We start from the raw sequence: 25,201 nt of genomic DNA on the forward strand, positions 1-25,201 counted from the left end.
CTGTAAATATCTAATAATTTGTGTATCTATTCTGATAATGGACACTTGGGTTATTTCCAGGTGTTTATTGCAAGCAGTGCTAAGGGCATTTGCATATATTACCATTTAATATAGCTTGGAAACAAGGAGTATTGGAATTTGGAGGAAATCCGGTTTATCTGCCTGTGATTGAATAAGGCTCTGTCTTCCCATTCCTGTAGGGAAATCTCAGATAGAGAACTGAGCACATGTTTTTTTTTATCTGCGGATCTAACCAATTATTCTGTATTTGAAATACTCTAAGCTAGTGCAGTATTGGCCGGTTTGGCCATTAGGGACGCAGTCAATGATGCTGTGTGACCCCTAAAGTCACTTTCTAAAGAGAGACTAGTAAGAGAAGCCTTGAGAATTTTATTGTTTACATAAGCCGGCAGCTGTCACTGGGTCCTTCAGTTGAAGCATGACATTGTGCAGTGATGCACTGATGGACAGAGGAGTACAGAACAGAATCACGGGTTTCCGCTGGGAAGTTGACAGAGTCTGTTACAGATGTAATATCAAACCGCAGTGAGATGGAACTGAAGACTTAGAAAACGCAGGCGTGCTTCCTGTGAGACACGGCGCTTGACACAGATGGCACATTGGCTTCTGCAGCAGTCCATTCGGCTCTTTGAGGAGACCATGGGAACCTTGAGTGGCAGGATGAGGTCAGCAGCAGCAGACGCTTGGAACACAACCCGCATATGAGCTTTGAAAAGACTCTTCTCCAACACAGCTTAACTGAGCTGAGCATGCAGCAAAATGGACTACAGCAGGGCTCCTAAGTGGCTGTTAAATCACCAGCCGGGCTGGGGAAAGCACAGGCTGGGAAGGCAGAAGGAATGTCTCAAGATTCGCTGCGCTGCAGCCCCAAGCAGCCAGGCCTGACCAGGCAGCCCCAGCAGCTGGGGAGCAGCCAGGCCTGCAGCTCGAAGGGCTCGGCTTGCTGTTTGTGAGCAGAGGCTTCAGGCTGGCCGTGGAGTCTAAAAAGCAGGACCACAAACAACGAGGGGCTATTTAAATAGCGGGCACAGCTGCTAACAATAGGACAAATGTGATGTGTGTTCTGTGTGCAAGAGAGTGTTGGACTCATTTGATTGTCTTTGGCTATACCCAGGAATCTGATTCAGGGAAGACATTTATGTATATGCACATAAATAAAGTTTCTAGCCCTTCATCAAAACAAAACAAAACTGAGTCAGAAAACAGTGATTGCTCTGAAATAACAGGGCAATCTAATATTTTTAGCATTTTATTCTTTACCAGTCTCATCACATTTTTATTTTATTGACAGAAAGCTTGAAAGACAATTAATGCCCTAGAACCAATGAAATAATAATGCTTTGAATTTCAGAATGTCCGTGGCCATTTTACTATGCACAATTCTTCACTATTTTCCCATGGATTTCTTTCACAAAATTCTGATTTATCTTTGTCTCCATGTAGGGCCAGCATAGTAGAGGCCATATACCACCTAATGGGCATTTAGTAAATATTTGTTTAACTGGACTGAACTCCAAAAATTAAGATGGCAGGATGTGGTATATGGCAGGATGGGCGTGTGTTCTCACTGTGCTTCTTCATCCTAATCCTCTGCAGTTTCCAGCAGCCTGAACATGCTGTACTTGGAGCTGCAGTGGGTTTGCCTTTTACCTTTTTTGCCATGAGTTTCAGCCTTCTTGGCTTTTCATCCATCTTCCAGTCTTGTGGATTCCTTGACTTGGGTATCTGTGCATCTTTTTAGATACCAGGAACAGAACTCCATGATGAGTTAGGTGAATTACAAGCCTGAAGCTGGAGAAGAGATGTTAGTAGAAATGGCTTAGGAATGAGAAAGGAATAGATATAGGACCCGAAGGGCTACAGATCCAATGAAAAGCTATGGAGAAAGAAGATGTACTCAGAACACAGACGTAGTGACACTTCAAGAAAGAACTAAGACTAGACACAAGGTGATAGGGTCCCTCACTCAAGACCCAAAGAGAGACTGGTAAATACTTTGCCAAGAGAGTCCAAACTTTCCAACATGAAAGAGATCTGTTGTCATGTTCATGTAACAAAACATGTTACTTTGTATGCATAGTTGTGTTGATATACTTAACAAAAGTCTCAATCACATTTGGAGGCCTGTATAATTTAACAATCCTGTGATTTTTAACACTCTCAAAGCATGTCAGTATTTTTCACATAAACCACTTTGTTTATGAGATCTCATTGTCAAGCCCTACCATGTGTAATTTGACGAATGAAATGTTGATTTTTTTTGCGGTACAGAAGCAGAGAAAATCATTATAAAAAGTAAGTTAGTAAACTGGGCAAATAGACATTACAAATTCCTGTCCTTTCAGAAAAAAGCTTTTAATGCTTTTTAAAAAGTTATTTATTCTTTGTTTGGGACAGTAATGATTAAAGTTATAGACTTTCCATTACACTATTGAGATTATTAAATAAGAATAGTCTGTATTGCCCTCTGTTGGTGATTAATAGTTACTTTTGACACAATAATTGCTGCTGTGTCATTTATATGTATGAGTGTTTAATAGTTGTATCAACCAGTATATTTTAGAGAAAATAAATTTTTAAAACCAACCTAATATCTGTGGCCATGAATTGATAAGAAGTGGAAAAATGAGATCTTGGGATTTTAGTTTTTAACAGTTTGATTGAGTAAGATGACATTGAAATACGAGTATCTCTGGTTAATTTTTGTTTTTGTTTTCTTTGTCAGAGCTCCACCTCAGATCAGGCGCCCGAATCGAGAAGTAAGACCTCTGAGGAAAGAAATGGCGGGAGTGGGAGCCCGGGGACCTGTGGGCCGAGCACATCCTATCTCAAAGAGTGAGAAGCCTTCTGCAAGTAGGGACAAGGACTGCAGAGCGAGAGGGAGAGATGACAAGGCAAGACTCTCTTTGTGATCCCCTCACTTGAAGCCCATGCCTTTTGGTGGATATTGGGATTTTTTGTTGGCTTTTCAAGGTAATGTGGTTTTGACTGGAGGAGTTGAAGTCTGATTCGAGGCCTATGCGGTCTTTGTGTTTTGAAGGCCATGCAAGAAGTATAGGAAATACCTATTAACACACAGAAAAACTTCCAGTGAACTGTGCCCTTTGTAGTAATTTTCAAAAGAAAGCTTTAAAACTGTTTTGAAAATGATCTTAATAAAGGTTTTTTGAGTTAAAATGGACAATAAAGGGAAACATAATTGTAGGGAAAAGACTTATAAGAGTATATGTGTATATTCACAGAATAAGAGGGATGATGTGTTTTACTACTGCTAGAAATAAAAAAAAATCTCTGACTTATCTGTAAATTATAGGATAGAGCAGGATCAGGATTTTTTTTTTCTTAATGAGAAGATTTTCTTGGCTAGTGTTCATTGTGCATATTTGTTTACTTGGAAAATTGAGAGGTGAATAAGCACAGCACAGGGAGGAAATTCTGGTTGCCCTTAAAACCGATTTCAAAACAGTGGGTTGAAGATCCCCTTACAGAGTAAGGAGCTGGCTCTGATGATCTGATATATCTCTTAGCCTTACTTTTAGTGAAGAGAGACTAACAGGGTGACACTGCTTCCCATTTGCATCATGATATCATGAATGAATGATGAGCTGTTTGGCCACAGAGAAGTAATATTTTACAAGTTAGTAATCACAGGAGCTGCCATCACATTCATGCTGTGATATGTATAATGAAGATATAATTTATAACCTATAGCAAGTGGTTATCCTTCAAAATGCTATGCTGTATTTGAGTATTTTTTTACTGCAAATAATTTTGATCAGTAGTTAAGGACTATAAGACCGACTTCCTAAAAGCCTTGTGAGTGTTTAGTACTGATAGAAAAAAAAACTGACGTTTTCTGAATATTTCTTTTCATGAGATAGACTCAAAGGTGTATTCAACATCTCTGCCTCAGCAGGACAAAAGTCAGTTTTTTTTTTTTTTTTTTTTCTGTTAAAGTTGTTTATTTGTTTGAAAGACAGTGACAGGCAGAGAAGACAGAGATTTCCCATCTGCTGGTCACTCCCTAAATGCTCACAGCAGCTTCGACTGGGCTTGGCTGAAGCCAGGGACTGGGAGCGCAGTCCAGGTCTCCCATGTGGGTGACAGAACTTGAGCCCTTGCCCGTGTCCCCCAGGGTGCTGGAATTGGTAATGGAGCTGGGAACTGAATCCAGGCATTCCGATGCAGGGTGTGGGTGTCTTAATGGCTATGCCAAATGCCTGCCCCTTGATATTTTTTTTAATGTTTGTAGTTTTCTTGGAACTTTTATGTCATAAAATAGTGACTCAATCTCACATTCTTTTTGGGACTAGTGAGAGGTACTAATAAATCAATTTTTGCTGCTGATGAAATTGAACAGGTTCTCTGCCATTGTGAAAAGCTGGGTAAATGCATACTTGACAATCTGTATCTTAAGTATCATCTTTTGCTGCTTTTTCTGTGCCTGATTGCATTTTGGAGAATAACATGAGGACTGAAATGCAGTCCTCGCTCTACTGGTAGCTTTTAGGTAAAATTTCAAATAGTGTGAGGAACTTTAGCCTTTAATTTCATGTCACACAGAGAAGAATTGTGGCCATGGGTTGTTGGATGCTGCCTTGCAGGGCACCATTGAGATGACTGTATAGTAATTCATGAAACAGCATCGCGAAGCAGCATCCTACTATCCCCGTATTACAGGTAAAGAGACTGGGGTACAGAGAACTCAGAGGTCTTAGGGTTGGGAATAGTCTGGAAGAATGAAATTTTGTAAAGTCACTTAGCTTTTTCCCATTTATTTTTTTAAAGACTTATTTTATTTATTTGAAAGGCAGAGTTACAGAGAGAGAGGGGGAGAGAGAGATCTTCATCCACTGGCTTATTTCCCAAATGGCCGCAACAGCCAGAGCTGGGCCAGGCTGAACCCAGTAGCTTCCTCTGGGTCTCCCACTTGGGTGGCAGGGGCTCAAGCACTTGTGCTGTCCTCCGCTGCTTTCCCAGGTGCATTAGCAGGGAGCTGGATTGGAAGTGGAGCAGCCAGGACTTGAACCAATGCCCATATGGGAGGACAGCACTGTAGGCAGCAGCTTATTTTTTGCTACACTGCAATGCCAGCCCCCGTTTATGGTTTTTGTATTGTGTAGTTTCCCTGCCTACCAAGCTAGATTAGCAATCTGGATTGAATTTGGAGAAAGAGATCCAGAACAATTAAATAAACCTTGACTTTTAGATGTGACCACTAAGCAAAGAACAAAACAATCAAGGAACGTTTGTTGAATGTCAAGTACATTTTTTCTAGAGATTGTAAATTGCCTATCATGTATAATTTTCCAAATAATGTCCTAAATCCTACTTACTCCTTCATTGACATTTAAGCACTCAGAATGTCACTTAAAAGGAAGCCCTTTATTTAAAAACAAACAAATGACCAACTTTTCTGAGTCACTGTGCAAATAAAAGGGACTATAATTTTAAAAGTCAAATCCACGGAAACTTCATTAGACTTTAAAAGGTGTTCTTGGCTTGGTTCTGATTGTTGTAGCTGTTCACTGTTCCCTAAGACTCACTGAAGGCTGTGAGAGTTTGAGACAGCTTAGGTGAAGCTGATGGATGTTCCCTTCCATCTTGGAAGGGCCTTGCAGATCTGATTTGCAACGTTGTTGTTGTTTTAAAAATCAGCTTAAAAAAATGAAGCTATTATAATAGACTAGAAAGTAGAGTTAATTGCCCATAGTAAAGACAGTAGTATTTTGAGAAAAAAATTAGCTATATAAATCTACAAAAATTTAGTTATATAAACATGTTTAACTTGTGATCTGAAATTTATTACTTTGTGTCATGGTCAGAGTGTTGAAAGCTGTTGCTGTACTTAAACTACTTTTTTTTTGGACAGGCAGAGTTAGACAGTGAGAGAGAGAGAGAGAGAGAAAGGTCTTCTTTTTTCCGTTGGTTCACCCCCCAAGTGGCTGCTACTACCGGCGTGTTGTGCCGATCTGAAGCCAGGAGCCAGGTGCTTCCTCCTGGTCTCCCATGCAGGTGCAGGGCCCAAGGACTTGGGCTATCCTCCACTGCACTCCCGGGCCACAGCAGAGAGCTGGACTGGAAGAGGAACAACCAGGACAGAACCAGTGTCCCAACCGGGACTAGAACCTGGGGTGCTGACACCGCAGGCGGAGAATTAGCCTAGTGAACCGCTGCGCCAGCCTGTACTTCAGCCACTTTAAAGATGCAAAGAAGTCGAGGGAGGATGAGACAAGACACACATCTTGTCCAAGGTCTCTGGTGTATTGGGTTTTTCAGTTGGGTGTTGAGAACTGTCTGATACAACACTTAATAATAGCAGTAGTAGCACACTTACCCCTCCCCCTTCATTAAAAAAAAAAAAAAAAACTTTCTTCAGAAAAGGCCCCTCTGAAGCTTTTTAGATGTATTAGTTTGATTCCTACACAGCCCTGTGGGCTCAGTGTTATTTTTGACATTTTACATAGGAACAGAAAGAGACCCTGAACCCTTAGCTGCAGGTCGATGAAGGGACTAGGATTTGAATCCTGTCTAACTGCCATGGGTGAGCTTTCGATCATGCTATATAGCTTCATATTTGAAAATGCTTTCTATCTCATTTTAATATATCATTTACACTTCTTTCATGTAAGAGAACCAGCTCATTTTTGGGGGTGGATGGTTAGCAGTTTTCTTTTTTTAAGCTGCTGACAGGCCTCAGGTTAGGTCCAAACTAAAAATGCCATTTTTCAATAAGTAACAATCTCTTTGCCTAGTGATCTCTTTTAGGGCCTTTGTAGTTTTTTCCTCCTAAGGTCTATAGGGTTATCCATGAGGCCAGTTTGTGCCCCATCTATTTATTTTATTTTAAAAATTATTTTCATTTTATTTGAATGACAGAGTGAATGATTGATTTTCGGTCCCTGGCTTACTCCCCAAGTGTCTGCAACAGTCAGGGCTTGGGCCAGGCCGAAGCCAGATCCTGAAATTCAGTCTGAGTCTTCCAGGTGGGTGGCAGGGACTCAAGTACTTGAGTCTTTACCTGCTGTTGCCCAGTGTGCACATTAGCAGGAAGCTGGATTGGAAGTAGGGAACTGGCACTCTAACCAGCTCTCTGACATGGAATGCAGGCACCCTGAGTGGCATCTAAATGGCTGTGCCAAACATCCTTCCCTGTACCCCCGTGTACTTCACATATCTTTATTGTGTATTTTGTGACATGTAAAAAATGGCTGTTATGTGTGAGGTAGTCTAGGGTATCTGATATATAGAGAGATTGAAAACTGAATTGGAGTGTTCTTTCTTTAGCTTTTAGAAAAAGAGACAGACAGACAGAAAGAGATCTTCTATGTACCGGTTCACTCCCTAAATGCCTGCAACAGCTGGGCAGGGCCAGAGGGCCAAAGCCAAGATCCCAGAAATTAGTCCAGGCCTCGTGTATGGATGTCAGCTACTTGACCCTCATAGTTGCCCTCCAGGGTGCACCTTAGCAGGAAGTTGAAATGGAGCAGTTAGGACTTGAACCTAAGCATTCTCTGATGTGAAATACAGGAGTCCCAAGGGAGTTCTTAACCAAATGCCAAATGCATGCTCTTGGGATTTCCTTTTGATTCATATTTATTGATAATTATCCAAGTGAACAGGAACTTGAAATAAAACCTTTTTTTTAAAGATTTATTTTATTAATTTGAAAAAATTACAGAGAGAGGTAGAGACAAAGAGAGAGGTCTTCCATCCTCTGGTTCACTCCCCAGATGGCCACAATGGCCAGAGCTGAGCTGATCCGAAGCCAGGAACCAGGAGCTTCTTCTGGGTCTCCCACGTGGGTGCAGGGGCCCAAGGCATTGGGCCATCTTCTACTGCTTTCCCAGGCCATAGCAGAGAGCTGATGGGAAGAGGAGCGGCCGGGACTAGAACTGGCACCTATCTGGAATGCCAGCACTTCAGGTCAGGGCTTTAACCCGCTGTGCCACAGCACTGGCCCCTGAAATAAAATCTTTTAATTGAAGAAAAGTGCCTACATTTTAAGGATACTATTTGATGAATGATGATCATCGAACCAGTAGTATGTTGATGTATGTTTTAATAACTGCTTTTCTGAAAAAAAATACATGTATACATGTTCCCATACAAGTTTATTATAAACCTTACTGATATAATGAGGTGTAGCATGTGCTTTATAAACAGTAAGATACCCAGTACTCTTTATTGTAAATTTTATAGAGCCAGTGGACTCTCAAAGGATTTTTCTGCTGATTTTGGCCCAATTTTTCTATCTGTCTCCTGCCTCTGGTTGTATTTGATGGAGGAATATAGTGCTGACATGAAGTGGTAGTAAAATAAAAACATGTTGGAATTCATTGATTAATGACAAGTAACTTTGATAAATTGGATAACAGTTTTCAAATACTAGAAGAATATTCCTTGTTTGTGCTTTTTACAGTGTATTGTTATGATAGAAGGGACACAGTTTTAAATTTAATATGCATATGCAATTTTCCAATTTTCTTAAATCTAGACAGTGAGCAATAAATCAAGACCTGATTTCCAGCATTTGATTTTTTTTAATTTTTTTTTGGTATTAATCCTTCCACTGTGACATTTTCCCATGTGATGTCCCTGAACACAGAGTCTGGATGAGTTGGGGTATATCTACCATGGAGATACAATGACTGAAGTAACCTCAGGAGCATAGATGACAGTAAAATGATCAGGAAGTGAGGAGTTGTGAGTACTGCCTTTTTAAAGATACAGTTCTGAATTTGTGTTAGTTTTTATGAATGGGCTGTGTTTTACAGCTGGCTCATAGAATTACTAATAATTTAGTAATAGCCTTTCACAAACTGGTAAGAAATGGCTTCAGCAAGCTGCACGTGACCCTTTTAATTGCCAGGAAACTGCCATGGACAGTGATGTCAGGAAATAGACCATTTGGCACTTCAGACGCTATCTTCACGTGAGATCCTCCCTGAGCCCAGCCACTTCCCTGACTCCCAGGGGCACCCATTTTTTCTGATTTCTAATGCCATAAATTAGTTGTGTGTGATTTGAAACTTTCTGATCAGGAACTGCGCTTTTGTATCTGGTTTTTATTGTTCACAGCATTATATCACAGTTGAATCTGTTTCCTTGTTAATGGGTATCTGGATTGTTTTTAGTTTGGACCTATTATGAATAATGCTGCTTTTGATAGTTTTATACTTATCCTTTGGTATCTATAGTTATGCATTTCTAGTAAGCACATATCTAATAAGAGTGGAATTGTTGGGTTATAGGATATACATAAATTAAACTTTAGTAGATGACACCAAACAGTTTTCCAAAGCGGTTAGTTACACCACTTTCTCTTCTAGCCTGTGGAGTGTAAACTCCAGTTGCCACAAGTCCTTGCTGTTACTTGACACTGTAATGTTCTTAAGGTAAGATATAGTCATCTCGTGACTTTTTAAAAAAGACTTATGTATTTGAAAGAGTTACAGAGAGACAGCAACAGAGAGATCTTCCATCTGCTGGTTCAGTCCTCAAATGGCTGCAGTGGCCTGGTGCTGGGCCAGGCCAAAGCCAGTAGCTTGGAACTTCATCCATGTCTTTCACATGGGTACCAGGGCACAGGTGACTGGGCCACCTTCCACTGCTTTCCCAGGGACACTAGTTAGATTGGAACCGGAGCCATGTGGAATGCTGGCACCACAGGGAGCAGCCTCACTTGGTGCGCCACAGTGCTGGCCCCTTCACTGTGGTTTTACCAACATATTCACTGTGTGTTGTGTATTTATCTGATAATGTATGAGATTGAAAGCCCTTTTATGTGTTTACTGGCCATATGAATTATCAATGACTTGTTTTTAAGGAAATAGTCTGTCTTTTGTATATTAAATCACTCCACATACTCTTTCTGTGATGGCAGCTAATTTATAGTGCTGGGTTTTGTTCTTAAATTTATTTTTTACCTGATCGTATCGGATCATGGTAAAGTAGTTTTATGTCTCGATAATTCCGATTGAACTTATGATTTGGAATTCAAAGTCTGTTTTTGGAAGTTTGTTGTCCTAGTCTTTGAAAGCATGAGTTTCAAATCATGGGAATATTTGTGTCCAGATAACTCTTGTTCAGAAGGTCAGGCAGAAGTGCCAGTGTGTGGTGCAGCAGGTTAGCATCCTATATCGGAGTACCAGCTCAAGTTCTGGCTTCTCTGCTTTCAATCCAGCTCACCCAGACGGAGTTCCGGTTCTTGACTTCAGCCTGGCCTGGCTCTGGCTGTTGTAGCAATTTGGGGGAGTGAACCAGTAGTTTCTAGAATTTATAGTTTGTGTATTTCCTGATTGAACTATCCCCAGTTTTCTACTTTTAAGACTATTTTACTAGTTTATGAGCTGTGTTTCAATGTGGTATTTCATTGCATAGTAAGGTTGAATCTGGAATGTTTATAGCCATGTTTAAGTTTGTTCATTTCTTAGAATGTACCACTCATACTGATTATTTTGTATAGTAAGAAAGTGTAAAATAGAGCATGAGAGAACCCGCTGCTCTCCTTTCTGTTCCTGGTACAGTGACCAGAGTGTTCCTGTTTAGCATGGGATGTCAGATTGTCTCTGTCCTCTGCTCAGAGCCTTCCACATGGTTTCTCATCCTGGATGAAAGGATACTTACAGTGGTCTACAATGTTCCCTCCACAGTTTGCCATCCATTACTCTTTGACCACGTCTCTTACTCCTCCCCTCATTTCATGCCTTTCCATTGATGTCCTTGCTGTTCCTGGAACTTGCCACGTGTAGTTCCACCTTGAGTCACCTGTACTCGCTATGAATGTTTTATAGTGTAGTTTATTAATTTGTGTCTGAGGACCCAAAACCTGAGCAGGGGTTTCTGTCTGTTTAGTTCAAGGCTGTATCCCCAGTGCCTGACACATAGTAAGTATTCATAAATCTTGTTAAAGGACATGTGTCTTGCTAAGTATGCAAAATGCTACGAGGTTCATTATTTCAATATTCCAGTGCCAAGCACTGTTTTGTGTTTATCAACCAGTTTTACTTTGTGAAATGATAGAGTAAGGTGCACATTAGAGATCTTGTCTGGCTTTTCCTGTGATTGCTTCTCTCACACTGGGGTAGGATGAGCCTGGGGCGATGCAGCAGCGTGCTGTAGTGTGCACAGTTTCTGAGAGCACTGATTCTGGAGCAGATTGCTTGGGATCTGGCTGTGTGTCCTGGGGCAGTTCACTCACTCTCTCCAGTGCCTCTTGTTGTTGTTGTTGTTTTGTCATCTATGGGATGGAAATAATAATACCTTCCTCAAAGCCTTAGAAGAAATATGTGAATCAAAATATGTGAAGTGCTGGGAATAGTACGTGGTACATGGTGAGCAGTGTGTGAGTTTTAGTTATCAGTGGAACAGGACAGTGAGGGGCTAACAACGATAGGAGACAACACAACATCACCTAAAAGGTAACAAACAGTTGTTGTTGGTGTTGTTTTTTGACAGGCAGAGTGGACAGTGAGAGAGAGAGACAGAGAGAAAGGTCTTCCTTTTGCCGTTGGTTCACCCGCCAATGGCCCCCGCGGCCGGCGCACTGCAGCCAGCGCACCGCACTGATCCGATAGCAGGAGCCAGGTGCTTCTCCTGGTCTCCCATGGGGTGCAGCGCCCAAGCACTTGGGCCATCCTCCACTGCACTCCCGGGCCACAGCAGAGAGCTGGCCTGGAAGAGGGGCAACCGGGACAGAATCTGGCGCCCCGACCGGGACTAGAACCCGGTGTGCTGGTGCCACAAGGCGGAGGATTAGCCTAGTGAGCCGCGGCGCTAGCCCACAAATAGTTGTTTTTTAAAAATAAACTATCAGATACCATTTCCTTTTTAAACATTGACAGTTTATTTTTTTAAAAATATTTACTTATTTATTTGGATGACAGAGTGACAGAGAGGGTAGGCGGGGAGAAACAGAGAACTTCCATTTGCTTGTTCATTTCCCAAATGCCTACAACATCTGGGGTTGGGCCAGGCCAGAGCCAGGAACCAGCAACTCTATTTAGGTCTCCCACATGAGTGGCGGGGTCCCAAGTTCTTGGTCCATCATCTGCTGCCTCCTAGTATGTGCACTAGCAGAAAGTTGGATCAGAAACAGAGGTGGCCCACTCTGATATGGGATGTAGGCATCTCAAGCGATGGCCTAACCTGCTGTACCCCAGTACCCTTCCACACAAAGTCAGTTTTCTAAAACAAGAGAAATGATGAGATTTGTAAAAAATTCTGCACTTGCCTTGTGCCACTGAATTCAGGCAGCAGGTGAATCAGCTGCGCAAATGAAACAGTGGCTGTGCAGAAAGAACCTGAGATCAGTTGTAAGTGAGCTAGCCGTCCCTGGGTCTGTGGGCCAGAGGCTTTGATGGCTCAAAACCCCATAATTCTGATCTTGGGCAGCCTACTGTGTAACAAGAGAGCTGACTCCTCTGGTGGACAGAACTCACCGTGAGGAAGTTCTTTTGCTGATTGGAAATCTGCCTCTTTCCTTTGGAGCGGTTGAGTTGGTTGTGTTGCTGTGTTAGCCTGTTCTTCAGCTTAAATGTTTGTAGTGCCCGAGGTCCTCTTCCATATGACATGGCTTTTGGACTTTTGTCACCCAAATCAGCTATCCCTGAATATAATTTGTTAGTATTTGTCTTAAAAGTACAAGACCAGAGCTAGTGACTGACTGTCTTTAACTTAATCTTCCAACATGAAGGGCTGCATAGTAAAATACAAAAGCATCATTTGCATTTTGGTTGAATTGTGTCATTAATTGACTATAGTATCTGATTATCCATTTTGAACATCATTTTTCTCAAATAGAATGATTAGCCAATATGAATAAATGATGACTAATAAAGCTTTCTTAATATAGATAATTTAGTTCTCAGTTAAATAAAAAAGCTAAAAATATTTTATCGACGTGTCAGACTTCATGCCAGTTAACCAGCTTTTGCCAATGTTGACCTTAGTCAGCTAATGTGAAAATCTAAGCAAAGAATTCTTTTTTTAAAGATTTATTTTATTTATTTGAAAGAGTTACAGAGAGAGGTAGAGCCAGAGAGAGAGAGAGGTCTTCCATTTGCTGGTGCACTCCCCAAATGGCTGTCTGAAATCAGGAGCCAGGAGCCTCTTCTGGGTGTCCCATGCAGGTACAGGGGCTCAAGGACTTAAGCCATCTTCCACTGCTTTCCCAGGTGCATTAGCGGGGAGCTGGATTGGAAGTGGAACAGCCAGGACTTGAACCAGCGCCCATATGGGATGTGGGCACTGCAGGCTGGGGCTTTAACTCGCTGTGCCACAGCGCTGGCCCCCACAAAGAATTCTAAAATCATTTCAGTGACTTTGCAGCTGTCTTTTGTACAGGTAATAATATGGGGGGCAAGGATAGCCTTATTGCTTGAAAACTGATAGTTTATCTTAGATATTGCGGTTAATATCTGGCTGGTTAACTGATAGTACAGTTGTTTATATTTGATATTCCTGTTCTCAGTATGTATGTGTTATGAAGGATAATCAGCTGTTTTGCTGATTTCCTGATATAACTAAATTCATTACTTAATTTTAATTTTCCTCAAATATTCCTGACTCTTGTGTATGTGTGGGAGGGTATTGTTCCTTTAAATAACCTCACCATCTTGATCTTGTCTTTGTGTACCTCATATGTATTCCAGGCTCATCTGTGTCATTGAGAAACTTGGGATTCTCGGGCAAGTCATTTAACTGGCTCATGTCCATGTTAGCTCTTGTGTGCGGTGAGAGGCTTTGACTTCTTTGCTTGTCCTCCTCCTTCACCCTCTCCTTTTCTGAATAGCAGCCAGAGGGTCATCTAAAAATGTAAATCAGATCTTGTTATTCCCGTGTACTGAGAAGAAGATCCAGACTCCCCTCTGCCCATCCCTGCAGGCTCTCCCTTCCGCTCAGTACGTTTTAGCCATGCCGAGTACTCAGTATTCCAGCTTATAATTACATGTTTTGCCTTGTTCATTTGTAACTTGTTTCCCCAATAGAGTAGACTCGCGATGAGGGTAGATAATGTGTTTTCATTCACACTCTATAAACACCTAAAGCAAAATAAAATAAAAAATTTTCTTTGTCTATATGCAAATTATTCCTATTAGAATCACTTCTGGTTCCTATTGCCTTCAGATAGATGGGCCACTCTTCTTTTCTCTTGGTGTCGTGTTTATTAGGTCTTCCCCTGCCATTTAGACACTGATGTTAAAATGAATTTTTTTAAAAAAAGATTTATTTATTTATTAGAAAGGCAGAGTTAACAGAAAGAGGGGGAGATAGAGAAAGAGAGATCTTCCATCTGCTGGTTCACTCTCCAAATGGCTGCAACAGACAGGGCTGGGCCATTCTGAAGTCAGGAGCCAGGGGCTTCTTCCGGGTACCCCACATGGGTGCAGGGGCCCAAGGATTTGGGCCACACTGCAATAGTCGAGCTGTCTCTGGTGAATGGCTTTGTGGCACTGTGGGCTCAGTCTCAGCCTGTGACGCTGGCATCCTGTATGGGCCCAGTTTGTGTCCTGACTGTTCGACTTCCCATCCAGTTCCCTGCTAACGTGCCTGGGAAAATAGCGGAGGATGGCCCAAGTGCTTGGGCCCCTGCCACTCACTTGGGAGGGCCAGATGAAGCTCCTGGCCTTGGTCTGGCCCAGCCCTGACCATTTCCGCCATTTAGGGAGTAAACCAGCAAATGGAGGATCTCTCTCTCTCTCCCTCCCTCCCTCTGCCCCTCTCTGTAACTCTGACTTTCAAATAAATAAGTACATTTACAAAAAAATAAAAATTCTTCAAAGCTGAGTAAATCTTGGCAGAACTCCATGGAAACCATAGCATATAATTTGATTTGAAACATTATATTATTGAATGACAAATTAGGGATAAAATATATTGCTTAAAGGGTATTAGTAGTGCTGTTTAAAAAGGCCCTCTACCATTGGCATTTGGCCCAAGTGGCTTACTGGGAAGAAGGTGATTATAAAGTAAATTGAAAGTATGTCATCACAAAAATTAAAAGAAAATAAGAAAGGGAGGGGAAGGGAGGGTGGGAAATATTGTTATGTTCTTTTTTTTTTTTTGACAGGCAGAGTGGACAGTGAGAGAGAGAGAGACAGTGTTATGTTCTTTTTTAAAAAAAGATTTTTTTATTTGAAAGGCAGAGTTACAGAGAGGTAGAGGCAGAAAGAGAGAGAGAGAGAGAGAGAGAGAGAGAGAGAGAGAGAGGTCTTCCACCTGCTGGTTCACTCCCTAGATGGCCGCAATAGCCAGAGCTGTGCCAATCTGAAGCCAGGAGCCAGGAGGTTTTTCTGGGTCTTCCACGTGAGTGCAGGGGCCCAATGACTTGGGCCATCTTCTGCCTTCCCAGGCCACAGCAGAGAGCTGGATCAGAAGTGGAGCATCCATGACTCAAATCGGTGACCATATGGGATGCTGGCACTGCAGGCGACAGCTTTACCCACCATGCCACAGCACCGGCTCCTCATTATATGTGTGTGTGTGTGTGTGTGTTTAAAAAAAGATTTATTTATTTATTTATTTATTTATTTATTTATTTATTTATTTATTTTAAAGTCAGAGTTACACAGAGGAGAGGAGAGGGAGGGAGGGAGAGAGAGAGAGAGGTCTTCCATCCACTCCCCAATTGGCCGCAGCTGCACTGGAGCCAGGAGCTTCTTTCAGGTCTCCCCCACGGGTGCAGGGGCCTAAGGACTTGGGCCATCTTTACTGCTTTCCCAGGCCATAGCAGAGAGCTGGATTGGAAGTGGAACAGCCGGGACTAGAACCAGCACCCATATGGGATGCTGACTCTGCAGGTGGTGGCTTTACCCGCTATGCCACAGCGCCTGCCCCCCTCATTATGTTCTTTCTTTCTTTTTTTTTTTTTTTAAGGGAAAGTGTTTATTGGGAGAAACACGACAGACTGGAGAGAAGGGGTGAAGAAGGAAAAGAGGGAGGAGAGCGTAAGAGAGATCAAGAGAGAGAATGAGAGAGAGAGAGACAGAGACAGAGAGAGGGAGAGAGATCAGGAGACAGAGAGAAAAAGAGCCATGTGTTCAGGAACAGGTCCTTTTAAAACTTTGCCGGGGGGCAGGCAGGGAAGTAGGAACAGTGAATCCCATTAGGATGGGGGTGATTATGTTCTTAAAACTGTTTGTATGAAATACATTAAGTGTATTCCTGTTCTATAAATAAAAATTATTTAAATAAAAATAAAAATGAAAAGAATTTAAAGAAAGCCTGACTCCTGATAGGGTGACAGAGTGACAGGGACGTGTCTTTGTAAGGAGCCATTACAGAGCCTCAGCTCTTCATCTGCCGCGTGCTTTCCTGAATGTTTCCGAGGACCTAAGAGCTCTGACAGGCCCAGGCTGCTGCCAGGGAAGGGCAAGGGCGTCTGGAAGCAGGGAGTAGTGCCTGGACGTGGCCTAGTGCACTTGATTAAGTTCTTGAGCTTTTCTGAGGCCTGGCTTCCCAATCTATAAAAAGGTGAAGGTTAGTCTGTGCCTTGTAGGGTCGTTGTAGTAAAGGAGCTGGTGTATGTGGTTTTCCTGCCACATAGGCGTTCAGTAAATCGGTTTTCTTTCTGACTATGTGTTAACACTCTAAATACTCTCTAGCACCCACCGCGTCAGAGGGAGGCCCTCCCCATCTGCCAAAGGACTACTTGAGTCTTACCTGCAACTGTGCCTCCAATAGTGTTCATTTGAAGTTTACAATAAAGTTACCTGGTTCATCTGTTTCTGATGAGTTCAATGGGACGGGGGGTTGGGTAGATAACATTTGCGTGATCAGACAGTACTATCCTAAAATAATGAAATTGAAAAGCGATAAAAGTAGTTTCAAAGCTTAATTATGTGAATTTAAATTATCCTTTTACTGATCAATATCTTTTTTTATACCCATCCCCAGGGAAGGAAAAATATGCAAGATGGTGCAAGTGATGGTGAAATTCCAAAATTTGATGGCGCTGGATATGATAAGGACCTGGTGGAGGCCTTGGAAAGAGACATTGTATCCAGGAATCCTAGCATTCATTGGTGAGCATCTTTTAAGTTACTGAGTTAAAGTAGAGGACAGAAGAATGCAAGTCCTCGGTTGGCATGTGTGAGTTTTCTCTTGCTTTTTTTTGTTCATCTCCTGACTGTGGCTTCATCCATCGTGTGACTGTAGAATTGGCAGGACGGTTCTGCTGGAATGTAATCCAGCATGTTTTCCATGTTAATTTGGTGTTGACACAACTGACAAAGGTCGTTAATTTAATAACATGTCCTAATTAATAACTGCAGTATGGTTTCAGTGGTCATTGTATGCACTGAGGATTAGAATAATGTTCTTAATGTAAGAATAATTTCATGAGCACAAACATTTAAGAGAGTTAATTTTGACTATAAATCAGAGGTGTCCCTGAGTAAACACTCTGAAACTCTGCTGTTCTTGTAAAGGGACGACATAGCGGATCTGGAGGAAGCTAAGAAGCTGCTGAGGGAAGCTGTTGTTCTTCCCATGTGGATGCCTGACTTCTTCAAAGGGATTCGACGACCTTGGAAAGTAAGGATGGATTCCAGAGGTTCTGGCCTGAGTATGTGCTCGCGTGATGATGAAAGGCGGCCTTGCTGTTGGTTGCTCATGGGGTTAGCAGTGTCTAAGGTTGGGGAGGTCTGGCTGCACCCCAGCACTGGATTCAGATCTGTGGTTGAGGCCTGTCTGTTCTGCACAGCAGGCAAGATGGCTCGGAAGGATTGAGCTGCAGTGCATAGTTAAGGTGCTTTCCCCGGGAGTGCTGAGCGAGAGATTAGTTCTGAGAATCTGCTAGACAGCTATTTCTGTAACAGAAAGTTAATAAGCAGATTAATCAGTGATAGTACATAGTCTTATAGAATAAGTATTTGATCCAAAAATGCCTTTCTGAAAGTTGGCCGTATTTCCCACACTATTTCTTTGATGGTTGTTCTCCTCCAGGCCTGGGATAATTCTCAGATACGATCAGAAAGTGTGTTTCTTCCCGGCTTGCCCGCCTCCAGCTTAAAGCCTGCCCAGCATTCATCCTTCTAAGTCCAGCATTTTCGTTTTGTCGTAGTAAAGTCTCTCCCAAGATGCTTGCAGCCCCTCGCCTTCCTTGCTGCCTGGACCCTTTGTGTGTCTTAGCGTTGGACAGAGCCATTCTGTGTCTAGACAAGGGGACTGAACAGAAGCATGGTCCCCCTTGCCCTCCTGAGTGAGCTGGGACAGTCTTTTTCTCTGTCAGTGTGCCTGCAGGGAAGAGGAGGAGAAATTGTGTGTTTAATGGATAGCTTAGAATGCATTTTGATTACTTCTCATAACCTGAAAACTCCTACAGACTACATTTGTTACAGATTTACCTTATTTTAGGAAGCTGTTATTTGAAATTCCCCCATTGTCATAGCTTTCAAAACAATATTAAAAACTAAATAAGGTTTTAAAAAGGTATTTTAACAGCATAAATCATGTATCATTATATATTTATGCTCTATTGTAGTGAAAATTTATTGTGATGACTGGTGTTATAATTCAGAAGTGTTCATTTTTGCTCTAATAAAACCTGTATGTCATAAAGTAACACATAATAGGATAGGTTGAGAAAGAATGCAATTTTAACTGTGGTGTTTTCAAATTAAAATAAATGAACTGGACAGGCAGTAGCTTAGAGCCTTTCAGAAAATTTAAAGTTCACCGCTTTCAGGCTTAGTTTCTGTTCTAGTCCTGGCTTGATCACCTATTCGCGTTTCTGAATCACAGCTATGGAAAGCAAAGCAAAACACAAGCCCAGATGCCTTGGGCAGCTGGGCGGCGCCTCTGGTGATTGGAGTCACCCAGGTTCCTTCTCGCCAGCTGCTCTGCCAGCGTCTCTCATGGGGCCTCCTTCACCTCACATTTAACTGGTGATGGTGGTGGGCTTGGGAGACACATGCACTGGAATATTCCAAGGGAGCATCACACACACACACACCCACACACCCACAGAGAGAGAGAGAGAGAGAGAGAGAGAGTCCACTACTATCTGCTGTTTCATTCCTCAGCTATCCTCAACAACCAAGGCTGGGTCAGGCCAAAGCCAGAAGCCAAAGCCAGAAGCCAGAACTCAGTTTGGATCTCCTAAGTAGGAGGCAGTGACCTAGGTGCTTGAGCCACCGCAGTTGTCTCCCAGGGTGCACATCAGGAAGCTGGCATCAGAAGCAGAACTGGGACTTGAACCCAAGCACTCTGATAAGGGCTTTGGTGTCACAAGCAGTGCCTTAACCACTGAACCAAATGCCTGCCCCAGTATTATTCCTAAGAAGAAAAATCATCTACTTGTTTTTAAAAAGATTCTCATTTCACTGTTAGAAAAATATGATGTGATTTTATCAATTTATTTACTGCTTACTGTGCTTTTGTAGTATTTATTGGCAAAGTGGGTGGAGACTAATTGTAAATATTTATCTGGCCTATACCTTATTCCTGGGGTATTGAAATTTTTTTCTCTATCAGTAGAATAAAATTCTGAAATAAATCAAACTCTTTTTTATAGGTTATAATTGAAGAGATTTGCAAAAATTGGGACAATAACTAGATTTTAGGGAGGATTTACAATTAAGGAGGGTACCACAAAAATTTGAGATGTTTATAAAATTTGTCTTAAAATCTGAATTGCAGAACTTTGGATTGGAGTGAACCTTTGAGAACTGAGCAGATCCCCACAGTTTGACAGCCTGGGAAATTGAGGCCCAGATAGGTGCATCAGCCATGATAGTCCCCTTAGAATACCTAAAATTGAGGGCCAGTGTTGTGGGCAGCGGGTTAGGCCGCCCTCTATGATACCAGCATCCTACAATGGAGTGCCAGGTTGAGTCCTGGCTACTCCAGTTCCAGTCCAGCTTCTTGCTGATGCGCCTGGGAAGGCAGCATGTATGGCCCAAGTACTTGGGTCCCGGTCACCCGCATGGGAGGCTGGGGTAGTGTTCCTGGCTCTCAGTTTTGGCCTGACCCAGCCCTGGCTGTTGCAGCCTTTTGTGCAGTGAACCTGCAGGTGGAACAGCTCTCTTTCTCCCTCTCTCTCTCCTCTCCTTCTCTGTTGCTCTACCTTTCAAGTAAATAAGTAAGTAGATCTTTAAAAATGAAAGACATGTCTCAGCTTCTGTGTTTATGTGTGCCTTTTCTCCTGTGTAGTGTGATGTTGTTTTATTCTCCCATCAGATACTTATTTACCCCTATTATGTATATGACTCCTCAGTAATGTACTTGGAAAATGTGTAGGTTTTTCAAGACATGGTTCTGAGCTATGAGACATCCCAGATGGAGAGTTAGGCGGGTGCATGGAACTTTGTAAGTGTTGGGCAGAGGGGAGCCTGGTTGGGAGTACAGGCTGTGTATACCCTGAGAGTACTGCAGAGGGCGGGCGTGACACGCATAGAGAAGCCTTCATTCCTGAGAACGGGGGATTTGGCTTGGGAGTTGCAGGACTGCAAGGATTTCATTCTGTTCAAGACGTTGCTGATGTTGTGGGAGCGTGGGGAGGGATGAGTGACGTGAGCAGTGGGATGTAGGTGAGAAGGTCTTCGTGGGCTTGGGAGACACATGCACTGGAATTTGCCAAGGGAGCACCATGTGCAAAGGGTGCAGAACCTGGGTCCAGGCTGCCCCAGCTTCCCCACTTACTGGCTCTGTGATCTTATTTTTATTTTTAAATTTATTTGAAAAGCATAGAGAAAGATACAGAGGAAGAAAGCTTTTATCTACTGGTTCACTCCAAATACCTGCAGCAGCAGAGCTCCTGGCTCCTGGCTTTAGCCTGGCTCTGCTCCGGCCATTGTGGCCATCTGGGGAGTGAACCAGTAGCTGGAATATTCTCTGTCTATCCCTCTCTAACTCTGCCTTTAAAATAAATAAATAACTCTTTTTTTAAAAATGGTGAAATTAGCTGCCTTTTCAAAAATACATACCTGTAGCATGAAATTTTCTAACAATAAAATAAGGTCGTTCCTTGTAAGTTTTCAGTTCAGATTATGCAATCTTTTTTTTAAGGCAAAGTTGTAAGTTAGAGAATAAGGAGATACCTAGGATATAGGTTGCTGTATTTTTCAGTGACCGAAATAAATAAGTAAATATGAACACATACAAATGTCCTGCGAATGGAATGCAGAAAAACGACATTAAAAGATAAGTTTATTTAGGTGCAGAAAATTTTAAATGCCATGGATGGTTTTTTCATAATACACATTTTTCTGTGACCTTTTGAAAGACCCTTGTAAATATGGATTTCACCAGAATAAGATTATCTTTTAATTCCATTTGCCATGAGTTTTTGAAGTGCCCTCATAGACTTCGGTATCTTATACATGCCTGCGTCATTGTCACCTTGAGACGGTTTACCCACCCAGCCCATCTTAGCATTTTCAAGTTGCACTGTAACTTCTTTACTGGTTGAGTATCCTTTTTCTGAAACGCTGGAGACCAGAAGTGTTTCAAATGTTTAATTTTTTCAGATTTTGGAATATTTGCAGCAAATATGGAATGAGATATCTTGGGGCTGGGAGTTAGGTCTGAACATGAGATTGATTTGCGCCCTACACGCCTAGCCTGGAGGTGATTTTGTACTGTATGCTTAGTGTGCTCGCGTTCTCCCGTGAGCGACGGTCAGGTCTGCGGTGCTCTGCTCGCAGCATCAGGTTGTCACCGGAACGTCTCAGGTTTGGGAGCATTTCTGATGAGGGACGCTCAGCTGCCTGTATGTCCTGTACTACACTGAAAGTTTCTTCAGGATTTGTATGTGGTTTTATCACAGTTTCACATGGTAGCCTTGAGGACCAGCATTTGGTAAGCATTCAGTAGAGGCGTATTGAGAAAGTGCACGTTAGTTATTTACCATGTGTCAGGCTGTGGGCTAAGTGCACAAGGTACCAAGGTGGATAACTAATAGCCCCAGGAAGCTCAGGTGCTTGGGAGAATAAGCCAGTCCAGGTAATGCAGTAGAGGCTTATGCTGAGTATAGTGTTTGTTGAAGGCAGTGTGGCCAGTGCCGTGCCAGGGAAATGGACAGAAGAGTAAGTGGACCTGCTGAGCAGAATTCTATCAGGGGTGATCTCCCGGAGCAGGTGGCTCTGAGCTGAGACTTGAAAGATACATAGAAGGTCAACAGGCAGATGTGAGGATGGAAAGCTCTAAGGTGAATGGATGCCGTGTACACACAGAGGAAAAGTGTACGAGGGTAGAGTGGAGGTGTTCTGTGTGGCCTTTGAAGTACAGCGTGTGTAGGTGGGACGTGGAACAGAAGTCACTGCTGGAGTGCTAGGTGTGACCCACCTCCCCACCCCACCTCCCTTCCCGAGGAGCCCCGTAAGCCTGCTCCTGGCGGCAGGGGCCCTGGAGGGATTTTGCAAATGCAGAGAGAGTGCCTTTCTGTGGCAGTGTGGGGTGGGTTGGGGATGGACGCAGGTGTGTACAGTTAAGGAGTCCACTCTGCAGGTCCCTAGAATAATCTAGCCACGCAGTGAGGACCTGAAGAGAGGCATTGGCTAATGGCGGGAAATGGGTGGATTTGGAAGATGTAAGTGGTTGTTTCTAGGGCTGAGGGACAGGCACAAGTTGTACATGTTACAGGCTTGAATCGAGTGACTGTGACGGCACCCACGCAGAGGAGGCCACACCTGAAGGGCTGAGAGCAGGTTTTCCCCAGACGGCCTCACTTTGACCAGCTGGCCATGCATCCAGATGTTCCCAGTACCTGCCCAGGTTCAGCCGCTCTCTGGGATGAGTCACAGAACTCAGCAGACGACAGTTTTGTTGCAGCCGCAGGGTACAAATCAGAAACAGCCAAAGGGAGATGCGCACAGCGCAAGGTCGAGGATTCTGAATATGGTGGTTTTGTCCCCTCCCGGTGGAGGCTGGAGGCGTCAGTCTCCTGGCAGATGGATGCGTGACGACACGCAGCACTTTGTATTAGTGTTGCCAAGCCTGGAAGCTGTGCAGAGCTGCAGCAGGGTTTCATTATGTAAGCACAATTGCCCACGGGTGTCACTCTCCAGTTCCCGGTGGCCGGCCTCTCCCCAGAGGCTGAGTGCATGCCCCATGGCTCAAAGCACTGCCTGTGTAAGCACATGACGTGGTCAACTCCCATCCTGAGTCATCTTGTTAGCATAAACCGTATGCGGCCCGCTCTGAGTCACCTGATTAGCATAAAATTTCAGAGCTCACCCTGAATAACACTCCTGCCCCGATTTAGAGGCTGCCTTCCAGAATTGGGGGGCAAAGGCCAGCCAGCTTCTTTTCTAAACCGAGAGAGGAGCAGACAAATGGAAACTAAGAATGTTTAAAATCTCAGCATGTAATTGGAAATAAAGATTTGAAGCTTAGGGTAGATTGGAGATTAAATCAGAATTGTGAGATGGAAGTAATAATATGAGTATGATGAATTTGTTCAAGGAATTTTATAAAGGGAAGCAGCAAGAGTCTTACAGTTGCTTTCAGAATGCAAGGGCAGGGGATGAGGACATCTGAGAGACACTGGAAATAGTAGGAGAAATGGCAGGCAAAGAGCAGTGTCACAGACTCTCCGAAGGAAGGGAGGAGGGGACAAACACAAGCCAGCCACACTGAAGGTCAGAGCAGAGGCGGGGAATAGGATTGACCGCTGGACTCATAGATCTGGTATTTTAAATGAAGGGAGGAGGCAGAAGTCAGGTTGTAGGAGGTAAAGAACATGTAGAGAGGCCATTGCTGTGGTGTAGCAGGTAAAGCCACCGCCTGCAGTGCTGACATCCCATATGGGCGCCAGTTTGAGTCCTGGCTGCTCCGCTTCCTATCCAGCTCTCTGCTATGACCTGAGAAAGCAGTAGAGGATGGCCCAAGTCCTTAGGCCCCTGCACTCGTGTGAGAGCCCCAGAAGAAGCTCCTGGCTCCTGGCTCTGGATTGACACAGCTCTGGCTGTTGCGGCCACCTGGGAGTGAACCAGGGGATGGAAGACCTCTCTCTCTCTCTGCCTCTCCTTCTCTCTGTGTGTAACTCTGACTTTCAAATAAATAAATAAATCTTTAAAAAAAAAAAACGAACATGTAGAGAGCATAAACTGTTTCTTGAAGAAGGGTGGCAGTAAAGGGAAGTTCCAAGAGGTGAACAGTTGCTAACAGATCTATGGGTTCAACTGAAAGATTAAAAATGTATGTACTTATTTGTTTGAAAAGCTGAATGGTTGACACACATATAACACACCACACACACACACACACACACACACACACAGAGGGAGAGGGAGAGAGAGAGGGAGAATCTGTCCACTGGCTAAATCCTCACTAAATGCTTTGAATAGATGGCGCTGGGCCAGGATAAAGCCAGGAGCCAGGTACTCCGTCTGAGTCTCCAACTGGCATGGCAGGGACCCAAGTACTGGGCTCATCAGCTGACTTCCAGGCACAGTAGCATGAAGCTGCATCAGAAGCAGAGCATCCATCCCGGGCCTTCTGATATGGACTGCAGGGGTCCCAGGTGGTAGCTCAACCTGTGTGCCACATGCCTGCCCCAAAGATCTATTTCTCTCACTGTGACAGATTTAAGTGCATTTATATACTGATGGGGAAAGAACTAGGACTCAGGAGATACAGGGCCAAGAGGAGGTGACTGAAGGAGTAATGCCAAGAGGGAGGGAAACTCAGAAGTACTGTGTTGTATCCAGGTTGTACCTGTGTGTGGATACTAACGCTGGAAATGAACTCCTGCGGAGGTGGCTGTGTTCGTGACATTACAGGCTGGGAAGGTGCTGAAAGGAGTTACTAGAGAAATAGGAATTTTGCACAACTGTACTTTACAACAGGACCTGTGGCATCAGTTTTCAAAATCTCAGCCTCAAACACAGTTAAAGCCTCCCTACGGAGCAAAAAGAGATTGTCGTGGATCTAGTGTTTCAAGTCCTAGTGATCCTTAGATGTTCTGTGTATCAAAATTCTATAGCTTTAATTTTATGTTCATTGATTTATTTTCATCTACTTGAAAGGCAGAGAGAGAGTCAGAATTCTTCCTTTTAAAGATTTATTTATCTGTAAGGTAGAATTAGAGAGAGATCTTCTTTCCATTGGTTCACTCCCCAAATGGCCATAATGACTGGAGTTGGGCCAGTCCAAAGCCAGGAGCCAGGAGCCAGGAGCTTTTTCCAGTTCTACCACCTGGGTGTAGGGGCCCAAGGACTTGAGTCATTCTCCA

General features: G+C 43.3%; 1 protein-coding gene across 16 annotated transcripts in view; it reads left to right on the forward strand.

The window, feature by feature from the left end:
* KATNAL1 (katanin catalytic subunit A1 like 1) overlaps positions 1 to 25,201 on the forward strand; it is a 116,597-nt gene that overhangs the window by 60,071 nt on the left and 31,325 nt on the right. For 13 of the 16 annotated variants that reach the window (XR_016212626.1, XM_089303281.1, XM_089303275.1 and 10 more), the window contains 3 exon segments: positions 2,747 to 2,915; positions 16,921 to 17,048; positions 17,454 to 17,559. Coding sequence is in view for 15 of the 16 variants with exons in the window: in XM_089303281.1 (XP_089159407.1) it covers positions 2,747 to 2,915; positions 16,921 to 17,048; positions 17,454 to 17,559 (403 nt within the window). In the remaining variant the exon portion in view is untranslated. 16 annotated transcript variants of the gene reach the window in all.

This window comes from Oryctolagus cuniculus, chromosome 9 (assembly GCF_051225735.1).
Source record: "Oryctolagus cuniculus isolate XC-2025 breed Fujian yellow rabbit chromosome 9, ASM5122573v1, whole genome shotgun sequence".
NCBI classification, from domain to species: domain Eukaryota; kingdom Metazoa; phylum Chordata; class Mammalia; order Lagomorpha; family Leporidae; genus Oryctolagus; species Oryctolagus cuniculus.